This window comes from Mus pahari, chromosome 7 (genome assembly GCF_900095145.1).
Source record: "Mus pahari chromosome 7, PAHARI_EIJ_v1.1, whole genome shotgun sequence".
NCBI lineage: Eukaryota > Metazoa > Chordata > Mammalia > Rodentia > Muridae > Mus > Mus pahari.
The window spans coordinates 64,725,254-64,741,803 of NC_034596.1; the positions used below are offsets into that span (position 1 = coordinate 64,725,254).

The window sequence follows — 16,550 nt, forward strand, 5'->3', positions numbered from 1 at the left end:
TTACTTCTGGGCTGGAGAGATGGCTCAGCAGGTAAGAGCACTGACTGCTCTTCTGAAGGTCCTGAGTTCAAATCCCAGCAACCACATGGTGGCTCACAGCCATCCATAATGAGATCTGACGCCCTCTTCTGGTGCATCTGAAGTACACTACAGTGTACTTATAATAAATAAATCTTTTTTAAAAAAAGTGATTTACTTCACTTTCATACATCTGTAACAACTGTAAATTTGGGAACTTAGAATTTACAAGGTAAACACTGCATGTCCTCCTGATGTGGACACACCATACAAAATATGTAATAAACATGAGAAATATGAATGTCTTATAAAAATAATACACATATTCAGAAGTAAAACCTAAGGCTTTTAAGGGAAAGCGGGAAGTTTAAACAGAGTCCCTGCTTGGTCTGGCCTTCAGCTGCTCCTTAGGTTCTTCAGTGGAAAGCCACCAGTCCTGATCTAGACAACCGAGTTACTACTGTAAACCTCAAGGACACATCAAAGCATGAGCACAGTGGAGCCTGACAAAGTTCATAACATGGAACATTCAAGATAATTCAATAAATTCAAAATAAAAAAAAAAAAACTCACAAGAGCTGAAGAGATGGCTCAGTGGTTAGGCAAGCATGCTGCTATATCATGAGGCCAGAGTTCAGAACCCAGCCCCCTGCTAGGTACATGTGCAGATACATTCACCAAGATACACACAAGTTTAAAACAATATATTTTAAAGCCAGACCAAGGGCTGGAGCACTGGCTCAGTGGTTAACAGCGCTGTGGCTCTTGGAGAGAAGCTGGGTTTCATTCCTAGCACCTACGTGGAGGCTCACTACTGTCTGCAACTCCAGTCCCAGGGGATCCAGTGCTCGCTTCTAAGCTCCGCAGGTTAGAGTACATACACACGTGCAGGTAAGATACCCATATACACAAATTAATGAAATAAATATAAAACAAAAGGTCGTTTATCAAGTCTACTTACATGAGTAGGAATATCCAAACTGTTGCTAGGAAAACGGACACAGTTTCTACACATTTTATTCACTAAGTCTTCACGGAAGATAATTATCTCTTGTGTACAATACTGAATTCTGCAACGAAACAGGAGTTGAATATCTGACCTCCTCAGGAATAAAAAATAGATAATTTTAAAGGCAAAGTTTTGGGGCTGGAGAGATGGCTCAGCAGTTAAGAGCACTGACTGCTTTTCCTAAGGTCATGAGTTCATTACAGTGGCTCACACCATCTGTAATGAGATTGGATGCCCTCTGGTGTATCTGAAAACAGCTACACAGTACTTAAAATCTTTTTTAAAAAAAAAATCAATCAATAAATAAATATAAATAAATAATTAATTAATTAAAGGCAAAGTTTTACCAAGGCACCCCCACTGGCCAGTCGATCTTATCTGTTCCCCAATCTAGTTTCATTTACTGAATTCTCTTCCCCATTCCACTCCTCCTCTCTCTCCCGCCCCCAACCCTCCCTCTGTCTGTCTGTCTGTCTCTGTTAAGTATGTACATGCACAGTGCTAGGGTTTGAACCAAGCCCTTTACTTTTTTTGTTTTGTTAGATATTTTCTTTATTTACATTTCAAATGTTATCCCCTGTCCTCGTCCCCCCTGCAGGTAGGGGGAAGAGGCACAGTGCAGGACCTAAGACTGGATGGTGCCTTGCATGCCTGGGGCACAGAGACTGGTGTGAGGGAAGCACTTGGGGAGAGGAAATCAAAGCAGTACCAGGGCACACCATGCAGGCAGTGCGTGCCTATCACTGCCAGGATTTGGGCTGTTAGCAACAGCACTAGGGACCCCACCTTTCAAGACAGGAAGCGACATGATATGCTTTCTTGTGAAAAGAACAGACTGGTGGCGGGGGGAGGGTTGGGAGGAGAGGGGAAGCAGCCAGAGACCAGCAGCTAGAGGGGTTGGGAGGAGAGGGGAAGCAGCCAGAGGCTGCTGATCCAGACTAGAGAAGATCTCAGGTCAGAGCAATGAGAAGCAACCAGATTCAGCATTTATTTTGAAGATGGTTGCACTACCTCCAAAACTGTGTGTAGGGGAAACCTCTATGGTTATGGCCTGAGCAATTGCAAAGACTAGGGTGCGGTGAAATGAGATGGGGTTGGCCCCAGGACAGGTGAGCGTGGAGCTCGGGTAGGATCCAAGTGCTCACAGATCTACAGGGCATCTGGAGAGAAAGGACACTGGACATCTGGACCCACAAGAATGGGATTCATGAGGAAACTGGAGATACCACTGCCAACACAGGGACCACAAAGTCACTGTTGGTTAAGTATCTGAATATAGTTAAATAATTTTCAAAGCTTGAGCAATCTAAAATCAAATTTACTTTTTAGATCTACTCTATAGCAGTCACATTTCAGAAATAAATTAGGAAAGTAATTTTTAAATGAACATAAAGAAGTTTAACACAAAGTGATGATTTTGAGTGACTTACCTGCAAGGATTAGTCGTGAAAACTGAAAACGGGACCCTTTGTCTGAATTCCTGTGTGATGCTTTCAGCAAGTGGCGGCCTAGAGAAACAGCAGGATGTAGGATATATTTATAAACTTTACACAATTCTCTTGACTGTCAAAACAAAATATGAACAAAGATTACCTTGGTAAAATGGTACCAAATCCAGGATCCTCTGGGCCAGGCACAAACACAAAACGGCTACTGCATAAAAATTCAACACCAGCCATTAAACACAGCAAGAGGCAACACTGCCAGAAGCCAAAACTAAGTCATCACCTCCAACTGAATCCCAGGGGTTTCTGTTTGAGTAGAGGTCTTGCTACGTAGTCTGGGCTAGCCTTAAATCTGCGATTCTCCTGCTTCAGTCTCCTCAGCACTGCGGGGCCATGAAGCCTAGCTACAGTTTTTTTTATTTTATGCATTTTAATAAATTGCTAAAAAGTCTCCAGTCCAAATCTTTCTAATAATAGTGTGGTGACCACATGCAAGCAAGCACACATGCATGCACACGCACATGCACTCTATCTTTACAGAGGCTCATGAGGCCAATGATCATACTGAAGGTCCACTTCTGGATAAGTGTCACCAGAAACTATGGATAAAACTGTAACTCTCCCTTCTACATTTTGTTTCTCTATAGACCCAGAAAACTACATGATGTGAGGATTTCACCCTGGGCTCACCTCGTCTGTCTGTCTGTCTGTCTGTCTGTCTGTCTCTCTCTCCCTCTCCCCATTCCTTTCCTTTCCAGATTTTATTTATTTGTTTTCTATATGAGTGCTCTGTCTGCATGTACACCTACCTGTGTGCCAGAAGAGAGCATCAGATCCCACTATAGATGGTTGTGAACCACCATGTGGTTGCTAGGACTTAAACTCAGAACCTCTGGATGAGCAATCAGTGCTCTTAACCACTGAGCCATCTCTCCAGGCCATTGATTTTCTTTTCTAAAGGCAATCTCTTTATAATCATTGATATAAACCTCATAGTTCATTTTTTAAAAAAACAAAACTATTTTTACCTTTGGTGGATACTTGGATATTCACATATTATGTCTGCCAAAGATTTTAGGGAATCTAAAAATTATAAAAGATAATAAACATAATTTGTGATGTCTATAAAGTTACAGTTGATTAAATATAACCCTAGATCTTTAATAAAATTAAAATATTATACATAATTTATTAATAATTCATGTAAATATAGAAACACTCAATTTTTTTTGTTGTTGTTTTGTTTTTTAAGGCAGGGTTTCTCTGTGTAGCCCTGGCTGTCCTGGAATTTATTCTGTAGACCAGGCTGGTCGGAAACTCCGAGTTCTGCCTGCCTCTGCCTCCCAAGTGCTGGGATGAAAGCCATGAACCACCACTTCCAGGATTGGAAACACTCTTAGTTAAAAAGATCCTCGATACCTTTCAAAGCCTGGACTTGATTTTTTCCATATGGTGCAGATGAAAAATTACCACACAGAATAAAGCAGGTTGGAGGTGCCGGTGAATAACCTAGGAACAAAAGGACATCACTTTTGGGAAATGAAAATTTTGTGTTATTTATTTATTTATTTGATTAGTTTTGAGGCAGGACCACACTATGTAGCCCTATCGCGTCTGGATTTCATAGAGCTCCACCTGCCTCTGCCTTCCAAGTGATGGGATTAAAGGCAGGTCTCAGCATGGCAGGCTGGCTTTAACTGTGAACGCTTTGGTTTGGCTTTTTCTTTTTAAAAACAAGGTCTTCTATGTTGCTCAGACTGACCTCTAATCACAGGTCAGTCTAATAAATCCCCTATCTCAGGATTATCACGGCTCAATAACTCCCCTATCTCAGGTTCCCATGTAACAGGGCCCACAGAGGCACTCCACCACCACCACATGACAAACATCTAGTGTTAGAACACAATCCCTCAAGACAGTTCAAGAAAGAAAACAATAATAATAAGTACCAGAAAACATTACGTGAAGCTTCTCCAACACTTGCACTTGGTCCAACCAAACGTCAGACACAATCACAAACATGGCGTCCTTGTTCTCCTCTTCCAGCTGTCTCAGCTTTGCAGAAGTCTTCACTGATGCATTAGAAGGCCCTCCAAAAAAATTAATATTTCCATAGTACGCCCTATGTAATTATAACACAATTATCTCCTATACCATAGTCTGTTCATGGAGAAAGTAAAAATATATCAGATACAGCAACCATGCAACAACACAGTATTCCAGAGATGAAATATGTTACCTGCAAGTTATTTAAAACACACACACACGAAAACTGTCTATGGAGGACTATTCAGTATGCATGCTTCAAAAGCTGTCCTCAGAGCACGGCAGCCACTTCCATTTTAATCAGATCAGCTGTGATTAACTCCAAGAGACTGTCAAGGGACCCTCCACAAGGTCAGGCCTACTGGCAGTCTCGCAGACCGAGGGGATGGGGCCAGTTAATAGAAACTCACTGCTATACATTATCCTGCCCCAGCTACAGTCTTGGGAGGTGCTGGCTCATACAGGAATGAACCAGGGAGAAGCAGGAAGTACAGACTCCCTCTATGTTGTTATGGGCAAGTCTTATCCATGCTTGGGTGACACTTTTAAATGATCCAACAGTCTTGGGGTCACCTCTGATCCTGTGAGCTCAATAAAACCATTGTCCCACCAGGTAGATGTGAGTAGAACTGTTCTGTTGCCCTGCCACTGGAGCTCTATCTGGGGTGAATAGACTGTTTGTTCAAGTCTGCTCAGGAAAGGTTAAAGCAACAGTATACTTGGGTGCCTGAGGGGCACTTACATCTGTCCTTGCTTGCTCCCCTACGGGGCCCAGGCAGGAGCTCCTTGCAACTCCCCCTTCTGTATGAACAAGAGGGCAGTCAGTGTGTTACCATCTACCTCGCTTGGCTGGAGCCACGACTGCCTGGGAGCCCCAGTGTTTGACAGTGTGCCGCAGCACTGCGCATTTACAGAGATCTAGACTCCATAAATGATGGGGACCCAACATTTACATAGATATATAAATAAATATAGCTATACAAAGCCCTGGCTCATTAAATTCATTTTTCTTTTTATGCCTTCATATTCCTTTTTGCTTTTCACTTTAAAAATTGTATTTATGAGTGTGTGTGTGAACTCATGCCAGATTTGAGTATTTGTGTCTGTAAAGCTGTGTGCACCTGTGGAGGCCAGAAGAGGGCATCGGATCTGCTAAAGCAATGGGTTTCCATTGCTTTTTCTCATCTGACACCTTGTAGTGACTGAGATAAACTCTGTTACGTTCACTGCTGCCAATCTACAAATTCCTGTGTCAATGAAATCAAGCGCTTTAATACCTTGTGGTGCTAGAGGGCTCAGTGGGAGGAAATCCAAAGGCATTGGCATGAAACACTTGATCTTCGAACCAACCTAAACAAGCCAACCAGGTAACGCAGCATTACGATCTGCTCAACTATCCATTTTTGAAAAAGCAAATTCATGTCACATAAGGCAATGAATTAAACTACAAAAACCACCAATCATACTGAGCTATCTTAAGTTAAGACTCCAGAGTCATGGACACTGCAAATTTTATAAGGAAAACGGCATTAAACAAGTGTACCCCACCCCAACTAACTCATATTTTAGGGTGGGGTAGGGTGCTGGGGCAGGGGGTTCATAGCACTTGCTGAAGAACAGAGAGCAGCCACCAGCTACACAGAAGGGACCTGTTTGAGCGGATGAAAACCAAAAGAGTTTTCCAGTTTTGTTTTTGTTTTTTGTTTTTTGGTTTTTCCAAGACGACAGGGTTTCTCTGTGTAGTCCTGACTGTCCTGGAACTCACTCTGTAGACCAGGCTGTCCTCGAACTCAGAAATCCGCCTGCCTCTGCCTCCCAAGTGCTGGGATTAAAGGCGTGCGCCACCACTGCCCGGCAGTTTTCCAGTTTGTTTTTTTTTAATTTTTATTATGCATTTCATAACATATGCATAGTATATAATATGCTGGATAGCCTTCTAACAGGAACAAAAGCTTTCCAGTTTTATAAGTGCACATCAGGAGTTTTCAGCTTTCTCCACTGTCTAATCTCAAGGTGCTTTCCTCCGTCTGAACATTTTCTTTTTCTTTTCTTTTTTTTTTTTTTTTAAAGATTTATTTATCTTTATTTATATGAGTACACTGTAGTTGTCTTCAGTCACACACCAGAAGAGGGCATCAGATCTCATTACAGACGGTTGTGAGCCACCATGTGGTTGCTGGGATTGAACTCAGGATCTCGGGAAGAGCAGCAAGTGCTCTTAACCTCTGAGCCACCTCTCCAATCCTGAATATTTGCTAATAGCCTGTTTCTTAAATGTCACCTTCTCACAAGGTCACATTCTCATGGTGAATACCCTCTGGAATGACATCGTAAGGTGTCTTCCCCAGGTGGGAAGTTTTACTGTCAAGCAAGGACGTGAAAAGGGCAAGCGCGCTTACCTTCTGCCAGGACGAAGCATGCCTCAGTGTATAAGCCACTGTGGAATTGGTACAGAGCAGCTAAGGGAGAACTCAAAGCTATGCCCAGAACGCTAATAGGTCAGTATACAGTCTGAACCCCGAGGGACTTTTAATTTGTCGTGTTGTTTTAAATTTCTCTTAGTGGGTTGTAGTGGTATTAGGGAGGAAGTCTTATTTGTTGTAGGGAAAAGTTGAGACATGTAGCCAAGGCTGGCCTTAAAACTCCTAAAACTCCTGCCTCTGTTTCCCAAGTGCTAAGATTACAAGTATGCACCACCACGCCTGGCCTTAAAAGGAGACTTAATAATAAACCGCAGTGTTGTGAGCTGCCAGGTGGATGCTGGGAATGTAACCCGGATCCTTTGGCAGCCAGTGCTCTTAACTGCTGAGCCACCTCTCCAGCCCCATCTCACCCCTTTTTTTGGAGACAAGAATCTCACTATGCAAACAAGACTGACCTTAAACTTAGAGATCTCCCTGCCCCTGCCCCTGCCCCTGCCCCTGCCTCTGCCTCTGCCTCCGAGTGCTAGGATTAAAAGTGTGCACCCCCATGCCTGGACAGAATATTTTTTTTAAAGGATATAGCTTTACTAAGGTCCAGCTGTACTGTTCCAGTAGGATCTTCCAGGAAAAACTTCCCCTAAAATAGAATTAAATGAAATATGCTCACATTTGTATAAAAAAATGAGTACTATTATAAATTATTAACATACTACCTAGTGTGACAACAGGATATATTAGAGAGAAGTGGACCTGCAGATATGAGTAATTCCTAGTCCATACTTTTCTGCTTATTTATTGGCAACCTCAGACTAATCACTTACCTGAGACTCACAGATGTTAAGGAACAACTGCTGCAAACCACAGGCAGTAAGAAGGACCAGGCTGGTTGCCACTCTGCCTCACCAGATGCCTTTGGCTAAGAGAATGACCAGGACCTCCAGGCCACCAGGATGTGGTCAGCAGCTTGCTTATTCAGAAACCCAGAGTCAGTTCAAGCAGAGGTCACTAGGGGTCTACCTGGGGGCTATGCAAATCAACACCTGGACAGTCCTTCCCACTAACACCGCAGAACCCGGACACAGGTGACAAGGCTATCGCTGGTTATGTTTTCTGTGAAAAACACGTTCCTGTGTTTTCTATGAAAAAGCATTACCGCAGCAACGCATCGCCAACTCTAGTCCAAAAATAAGAGACAAAGCTCGTCAAACTTAACTTACCTCCTTCAGCTGGGTTATCATCCCAAGGACAATCACGTCACCAACTTTGCTTGTGCTGCCCAATAAAGTTTCTATAGTTTTAAGCTAAAATAAAACAGAATAAAAACTTAAAGACTAAAAGCATATTCTAATTCTCTTAAAAATAAGTGTTGAATACATAGTATACTATATACAGGTGCTTTAGAGTAGAAAGATTAATCAGCAAGTTTAATGTTAGCCTACGAAAAGCTAAACTGACAAATGTATATGAGCAGAAATGTAGACAGGACAAGCTTGGGAGCTCATGGCTAAGGAGGGAGGAATGCTGTGTGAAGAGCCAGCCTGTGAGGTGCAGGACAGCCAGGACAACTCTGTTAGTGTTTCCTCTTTGTGTGCCACCACTGAACATTAATTTTTGTTAGTTTCAGTTTTTTGAAACAGAAGTCCCATGAAGGCCAGGCCAGCTTTGGACTGAATACAGCCCTGAAGATGAGCTTGAATTCCCACTCTCCTGCCTCCACCTATGTGCTGGGATCACAGGTCCACACCACCACACTCCCAAGCAGTAGTCTGAACATTATCCAGTATTACTGTTCCAGTCTCTGTCTACCAAGGCAGAGAATCTAACAAACACTAAATAGGAGGGGTCCCTTTAAAATCCATTCAGAGGCTCAGGAAAACGGGGAGGCACAGGCAGAAGCAGCAAGGGCTATCCCTAAGTGGGGTTCCAAGTGCTAGAGAAGACAGAGCCACAGACAGACTGACAGTGGCCAGGCAGACTGCTGGAGCTAAAAGGACAGTGCTGGGAATCACCTTCCAAACTATGAAAGCAGACGTCTCTATCTCCTCCATTCAAGTTACAAAAACTCTGGGCCATCTGCGTTCTCACAGTCATCGATTGCTTCTTCAGTACATGGGTGAGGGTGTGGTGGTATTGAAACCAATGTAACTTTAAGTTTTCCTTATAATGGATATGGCAGCATATATTAGTCCAACAGGTCTGTGCTGTACGGTGACCAAGAGAAGGACAGACAACAACTGGTATTCTGAGCGAGGCACAAAGGATAAGAAGAAGCTGCTCAGAAAGCTGTGCAGGACTTGGTCCTGTAGGTGTTTCCCTGGTTCCAGACACCAAAGATGGAGCATTAGCATCTGCAGAAGAGCTACAGAGTCCACAACAGTAGGCATGGCCTCTCCAGCAGCTGTCATGTAGCTGTGCCTACAAACCAGCTAAATGGGCACACAGGTTATTTTCACTTAAAAGTTGATGAATTAACCAGGTATGGTGGTGCATTCTTTAATAACAGCATTGAGAGGCAGAGGTGTGTGTGTGTGTGTGTGTGTGTGTGTGTGTGTGTGTGTGTGTGTGTGTGTTTGGGCCAACTTGTCTATATAGCAAGTTCCAGGCCAGCCAGGGTACATACTGAGATCTTGCCTCAAGCAAAAATGAAAAAAAAAAAAAAAAGGTTATTTATTTTTTTGAAGGAATTAAAAGTAGCCAAGCAGGCAGGATGGCTCACCGGGAAAGCACTGCCACCAAACATAATGACCTGAGTTCAATGTCCAGGTCCTACCCACATGTTGGAACAAAGAAGCAATGCTAACTTCCACCTGTGTCACATCACATGAATATACACTACAGTAAGTGCACAAAAGAGCAGCACTGAATATTACACTTGTAGTAGTAGATACAGCCCCTCATTAATTAAGACAACATCCAAACCTGGAATTTGCTCCCACTTTCTTCAGGGTGTGAGCCTATCACCGGAGGAGTGAACAATTCATGTCTGTGTGTCCTCTGGAACAAAGAGATACTTATGAATTACTGAGCTAGACATTTAAAAGAAAGATTCATTATTACACAGAAGACAAACACTGTCTCTAAGCTCTTACAGTTGCTTATTCTCAACACATTTGAAAACCAGTATCAATAAAGCAGTATGCAAATCTTTGGCAATCCCTCCACTGCAAACCCAGGGCCCAGCTCCAACTCAGCGACTCTGTCTACCACTGAGCTAAATGCCCAACCCCTACAGCAACGTTTCAAACAAGAAGCATTTAAAAACCTCAGCACAGAGGTGAGAGAGAAAAGCCACCATAAAACACAGCATTGTAGGGGTGGCTATACACCAGCCCAGAGAGATCATTTAACAAGACCCAAATGATAGTACACAGTAAGGAAGAGGTGAGGCAAGACACTTCAGGCCAAGAAATGGGGGTGTCTGAGGGAAGGAGGCTAGGAATAAAGGAATATATTAGTCAATTCTCTCATCTAAGCCTACAACCCTGCCTGCAAAAAGGAGCTTAAGGGAGGCAGGGTTTTACTAGGCTCGCAGTCGAGAGCCACAGTCCATACTAACCATAAAGAAATACAGAAGGAATGCCGGGCTCAGCGTTTGCTTTGTAATTGATCCACTGGCTGGTGCTGCCCACACTGGAGTTGGGAGGGTGGTAAATCCCTTCATGGCCCCAGAAGTGCCCTCACAAACACACTCAGCAGTATTTTTTTTTTTTTTTTTTTTTTTTTTAATATTTTTTGTTTTGTCTTTAAAGATTTATTTATTTATATGTAAGTACACTGTAGCCTGTCTTCAGATACTCCAGAAGAGGGAGTCAGATCTTGTTACGGGTGGTTGTGATCCACCATGTGGTTGCTGGGATTTGAACTCCGGACCTTCGGAAGAGCAGTCGGGTGCTCTTACCCACTGAACTATCTCACCAGCCCCTCAGCAGTATTCTTAAGCATGCCTTGCTCCAGTCAGACTCAGAATCAAAAGTAACCACCAGTCTACAGCCAAGCCACTCGGAAAGCACCCAGTCTTGTCAAGACTACCGACCGCCCTATACAAAGTTTAGTGTGAGTGTGCACAAGGTGGACTGTTAGCTGAGGCACAGCATCCACTCAGGAATTGTCCACCCCCTCCCATCACTCATGAACTCTGGGCAGGCGGATGCCCCTTCCCCGCTCTGAAGACAGCCCAGGCCTGAAAAATGAAAGCAGAGACATGGACTAACACAGGGTGAGCAAGTGAGAGAGGTTCAAGCCTTCTGCCAGGACCACAGGACAAGAGGACTCTTTCTGACTGCTGCCATGGCTACTAGTGGCCATTTCTGTCACTCCATAAGAACTTATTACAGAGGATAATCCCTTTTGCAAAAGAGGTGCACTACAACTTAAACCTGGCAACACAACAGGGCCAACATGGTTCCTTTCTTTTTGTCCCCGATGCAGGTGGTGACAGGGTTTAATAAAAGGATTTAAAAAAAAAAAAAAAAGCAGAGATAGAGAAAAGTCAGATGCTTTGTGATGTTCACTGACTGAGCACCCGGATCCAGCCAGGCTTAAAACCAGCCCTCTAGTCTTCCTGGTAATTCAGGCCAAACTAATATATTCCTTCTTTGGTTTAGTCACTTGGAGTTTTTCTCAATCTTAAACTGAAAAGACACCTACCGGAAGAGCTGGGGATGTGGCTCAGCTTGCAGAGAGCTTGCTGGCATGCACACAGCTCTGGGCTCCATCCCTCGCAGGGACTGCTGGCCATGGTGGCACATGCCAGTAATCCCAGCACTCCAGAGGCAGAGCAGGCGGATCAAACGTTCAAGGTCACCCTACATAGTGAGTCTGGGGCTAGCCCAAGAAGCAAGAGACCGTCTGAAAATAAATCTGAAGTCCAATAATGACAGACTTAAATTGTTACAATGAAGATGTGAGTGGTCTTCCGTTCACCTCTATCTCACAACTAAGGAACGCAAAAGGCAGGGCTGAGTGACTCACTCAAAACACGGTAGACCGAAATCTACGAGGAGGACCTGGGAATGGCTATACATGCCTCAAATATCAGTACTCGGGACTGGGGCAGGAAGATCTGGAATTGGTCTATGTGAACTTAGGGCCAACGATACTTACACAAGCAACAACACGCCTCAGACATGAGAGGGAGAGAAAGAGCGACTGACAGCTGATAACGTCTCTGTAAAGAACATGGAGGCAAATGTTGCAGAGTAAAAACAAACAGGAACCTGCGGCAGGCAGAGGGGTGCACGGGATGAAGGCAGGTCGGCTGGAGTAAGCTACAAGGAAGGTACACACTGCATCCAACTGGAGACCGAGAGAGGCTGCAAGCGGCATGACACTTCACGGTCGTGGGTTGGCAGCAGAATGAACACTTGTGAAAATGGCTGTACTCATGGATGGACAAGAACCCTGAGGACTTTTGTGATCCCTCGGACCTGTTCCCTCTGGAATACCTTAAGGCCTACTTGAGTGTGCACATGCCANACTCTGATCTCATTATCCGTGTCAATAGGCTCCTGACCCAGTTGCAGGAAGAACAGGCCAAGGATGAGGAAGACTCAGATCTGGAGAGACACACATTCTTAGACCCAGAGCTTAAATATTGTGTATCTGCAGGGAAACCAGACTCTCTGGAGCTAGATCCATCTTTATCATCAGAGCTGGAGAGCACAGAAACTCCCANTTTCTGTGACACGCACATAGTTGCAGCCAGATGTGGCAGCAGCAGTCCTGCCAACACACCTGCTGGCAGCTGTGGAACCTGTGTCTCAGCATGCCTGTAGATACAGTGCACCTCTCAGTTATCGCCTGCTTGCTACAGTGGGCTTACTGATTTAGAGAATGGCCCTGTCACCTCTGGTCATCTATTTGAGTCTGTCCTGTATCTGAGCTGCTGCTCCAGCCCCTCAGAACCAGCTCCTGATTTCAGTCCAGCAGCAGTTCCAGCCCCACAGCCAGCCTTCCCCTCCCCTGAAAAATAGCCATTCTACTCTTTGTTTATCTTTCAATGTTGTGTTTATTTTAAGTATTGGTTTTAATAAATTGTTAGTGTTTATAAAAAAAAAAAAAAAAAAAAAGAAAATGGCTGTACTACCAAACAACAACCTGTGCATTCAATACAATCCCATCAAAATTCCAATGGCATTCTGGATAGAAACAGAAACAAACCAACCAAAATAAAACCTGCAATTCTTAAGAAAGCGCAAAAGCGGGCTGGTGAGATGGCTCAGTAGGTAAGAGCACCCGACTGCTCTTCTGAAGGTCCAGAGTTCAAATCCCAGCAACCACATGGTGGCTTACAACCATCCGTAACAAGATCTGACGCCCTCTTCTGGAGTGTCTGAAGACAGCTACAGTGTACTTACATATAATAAATAAATAAATCTTTAAAAAAAAAAGAAAGCGCAAAAGCCCTGAATAGCAAAAGCAATCCTGAGCGAGAACAATACCTGACTTCAAGCTATGCTACAGTAACAAAACCTGTATGGTGCTGGGACAAAACCAGACATGTCAACCGTGGACCAGAACCTAGGACCCAGAAATCAATCCATGAGGTCACAGCCACAAATTTTCAAAAGGTGCCAGAAATACACCTTGAAAAAATGAGAACCTCTCTGACAGCCGAACGGTGCTGGGAACCCGGGTATCCACACACAGAATGAAACCTGCTTTGTCTGTCTCATCCTGTCCAAGTCAGTTCACAAGGAGTCAAAGACCTTCCTTCATCTAAGAAATGGACCTTTGAAACTACTACGAGGAAACAGAAAAAAAAAAAAAACACTTCAAGACACAGAGTCGACAACTTTCTGGACAGGATGCCAATAGTTGAGGATACAATAACCAGATCCAAGAAATGGGACTGTGGCAAAATAAAAGGTGTGGGAGACAGCTGGTGTTAAGTAGAAGGGGACCCACATTTCCCAGCAACTACATAGGTACTGAGGTTTGGTTTTGTTATGTAATATAATGCTAAGACTAGCCCCCAAGATCTGGCTGCCCCCAGGGACAAGGAGATTCTCATATAGACCCAAGTGATGCTACATAATTTTGCCCCAAGTTATCCCTGATTGGTGAATAAAGATGCTGACAGCCTATAGCTGGGCAGAAGAGAAATAGGCAGAGCTTTGGTTCCCAGGCTTGGGGTCTGAGCAGAGACCATGAAGAGAAAAAGGGAGAAGGTGGAGAGAGAAGACGCCATGGAGTAGGTGAGTCATGAAAACATGGCCATGAGGACTGACCAATTGGAGTTAAGAGTGGCCCAGAGGGAACATGGCAAGTTATAACTCAGGGTTATTGATGGGGAAGTAGACTCTAATAGCTTAGAGGGTAGATATCTGCCCAGCTCTACTGCTTTAAGGCTTATTATAAATATAAAAGCTGTGTGTCTTTTATCTGGGAACTGAATAATCAAAGGCAGAGTAAAGAACACTGATTGAGATGAAATATTTAGCCAGGCGTGGTGGCGCACACCTTTAATCCCAGCACTTGGGAGGCAGAGGCAGGCGGATTTCTGAGTTCGAGGCCAGCCTGGCCTACAAAGTGAGTTCCAGGACAGCCAGGGCTATACAGAGAAACCCTGTCTCGAAAAACCAAAAAAAAAAAAAAAAAAAAAAGGAAGAGAGATGAAATATTTACTACAATGCACAGGTGGCAGGTGGCTTACAGCTTCCGCCAACACCTTCTCCAGAGGATCTGACACCCTCTCCTGGCCTCTGAGAATATCTGCATGCATGTGGCAGACACCCACAGAGAGACACACACATACACAAATAAAAATCTTTTTAAAAAGAAAACCAATTTTAGCAATAATGCCAGCTAGGAGGAGGGGATGCACAGACCCTCCTTATGCATTGTGGGCAAGAATATCACTCCAGCAACAGGAATCAGCATGGAGGCTTTGACAAAGAATAAACCAGAACAGGCTGGCTTGCCTCAGTGTGAGATAAGGCTGCGCTTGATCCACAGACAGACAGACAGACAGACAGGACACGCACGCATCATGTGACCATGCTGCCTGAGGCCTGGTATACACTGGAAGGCAGCAAAGCCAACAGACACACACAATGGAATATTATTCAGCAAAGCCAACAGACACACACAATGGAATATTATTCAGTCACAAAGGACAAACTCATTCTCAGGAGCATGGACAGGGCTGGAGAGCATCCCACGTCAGCCCGGAAGGGACGAATCACTCACTGTATGTTCGCTCTCACGCTCAGAAAGACATGAAAGTACACAAGGGATCATGAAGGAGACGACAAGAGAGTGATTGACAGAAGAGAAATGTGAACAAAGTACAAGTCATCATGAAACCCAACATTCTGCACAATAATAAAAAAGGAAAGCTTCAAAATGATAGAGGGCTTCAGAGGGGTCTTCCAGAACCGGGAATTTCATAGCGGGTTTCTGGACTCGGAAGGACAGCCAACAGTAGAAGCAAAGTGACAGAAACAAAAGAACGAACAGCTTCCGATCGCCTCCAGCCGAACAGGAGCAAAGTACAGGTGAGGCCGAAAGCACGCGATGGGAGATCAACCACCAGGCCTAACTCTTCTACCCCACAGCAGCAGCCGTCCACAAAAAGATGCCCACGCAAAACCAGGCCAGGGTCAGAGCTGCAGCTCAGGGTGACCGCGCATGACAGAAGCTGCTGAGAACAGGCGTCCTCAGACCGCCTGCGCTCCTGCCACACGCCACCATCTCACAGCTCCGGATCTTCAGCCACTGCAGATGCCTCCTCAGCCCTCCTCAGCCGTTCTCCAGATCGCTGCCCTCTGCCCCTGATCTGCATCATTTTGACACAGGGTCTCATTAAGTTGCCCAGGCTACTACTGAATTCACTCTACAGTTTGCATAGCCTTCAAACTTGTAATCCTCCTGCTTCAGCCTCCTGCGTAGCTGGCACTGCAGGCGACTCACTCCCACGCTACCCTTGCTTGTCCACTATTTCCTGTCCAGAGTCCTTTCCCCCTTGCTGTGTTCTCGTTCACACTTACCACGTGTCTACAAGGACCATATGACATGCCGGGGTGTCCCTCACCCCCTCCCTGGTTCTTCTATTGAATACATTGTCTGTGCATCTTTTATATATAACAAACTACTCCCTTGCTTGGAGGGAAGGGCTTTGGACAGATTAGACAGACGGAGTCTGAATCCTATCCCAACGCTCTACGAGTGACCTCTGGGAAAGTCATGAAACCTCTCTAGCCTTCAGACTCCTCACCTGTAAAGCAGGGTCGAGCATTCAGGAGTCTGTTCGTGCTAGTGGACTAATGAGGGAAATAATGCATGCAAGGTGCCAAACAATGCCTGGCACCTCAACAGCAAGGGTCAAGTTCTGGCCACGCTCTTTAATATCATTAAAGGGAAAGGTACTTTGTACCTCTGTGCTCTCAATGGGGTGTCAGGTGCAGATCCCGTGAGCAGTCTACAGAAGGACCTTCCTTCCCTCCTTCCTTCCTTCCTTCCTTCCTTCCTCCCCCTCCTCTATCTCCTTCTCCTCCTCTTCCTCCTCCTCCTCTTTCTTCTTCTTCTTCTTCTTCTTCTTCTTCTTCTTCTTCTTCTTCTTCTTCTTCTTCTTCTTCTTCTTTCTCTCTCTCTCTCTCTCTCTCTCTC

The 16,550-nt window shown here is 44.6% G+C and overlaps 1 protein-coding gene across 2 annotated transcripts in view; it reads right to left on the reverse strand.

The window, feature by feature from the left end:
- The window catches only part of Pole2 (DNA polymerase epsilon 2, accessory subunit), a 26,530-nt gene that overhangs the window by 3,513 nt on the left and 6,467 nt on the right, over positions 1-16,550 (reverse strand). For both annotated transcript variants that reach the window (XM_021201675.1, XM_029540676.1), the window contains exons 6-16: positions 9,861-9,935; positions 8,159-8,242; positions 7,522-7,578; positions 6,918-6,966; positions 5,796-5,868; positions 4,422-4,594; positions 3,892-3,981; positions 3,501-3,555; positions 2,621-2,680; positions 2,458-2,535; positions 980-1,088 (exon numbers count right to left, since the gene is read on the reverse strand). In XM_021201675.1, coding sequence (XP_021057334.1) covers positions 980-1,088; positions 2,458-2,535; positions 2,621-2,680; positions 3,501-3,555; positions 3,892-3,981; positions 4,422-4,594; positions 5,796-5,868; positions 6,918-6,966; positions 7,522-7,578; positions 8,159-8,242; positions 9,861-9,935 — 903 coding nt within the window. The remainder of the gene's footprint in view (positions 1-979; positions 1,089-2,457; positions 2,536-2,620; positions 2,681-3,500; positions 3,556-3,891; positions 3,982-4,421; positions 4,595-5,795; positions 5,869-6,917; positions 6,967-7,521; positions 7,579-8,158; positions 8,243-9,860; positions 9,936-16,550) is intronic.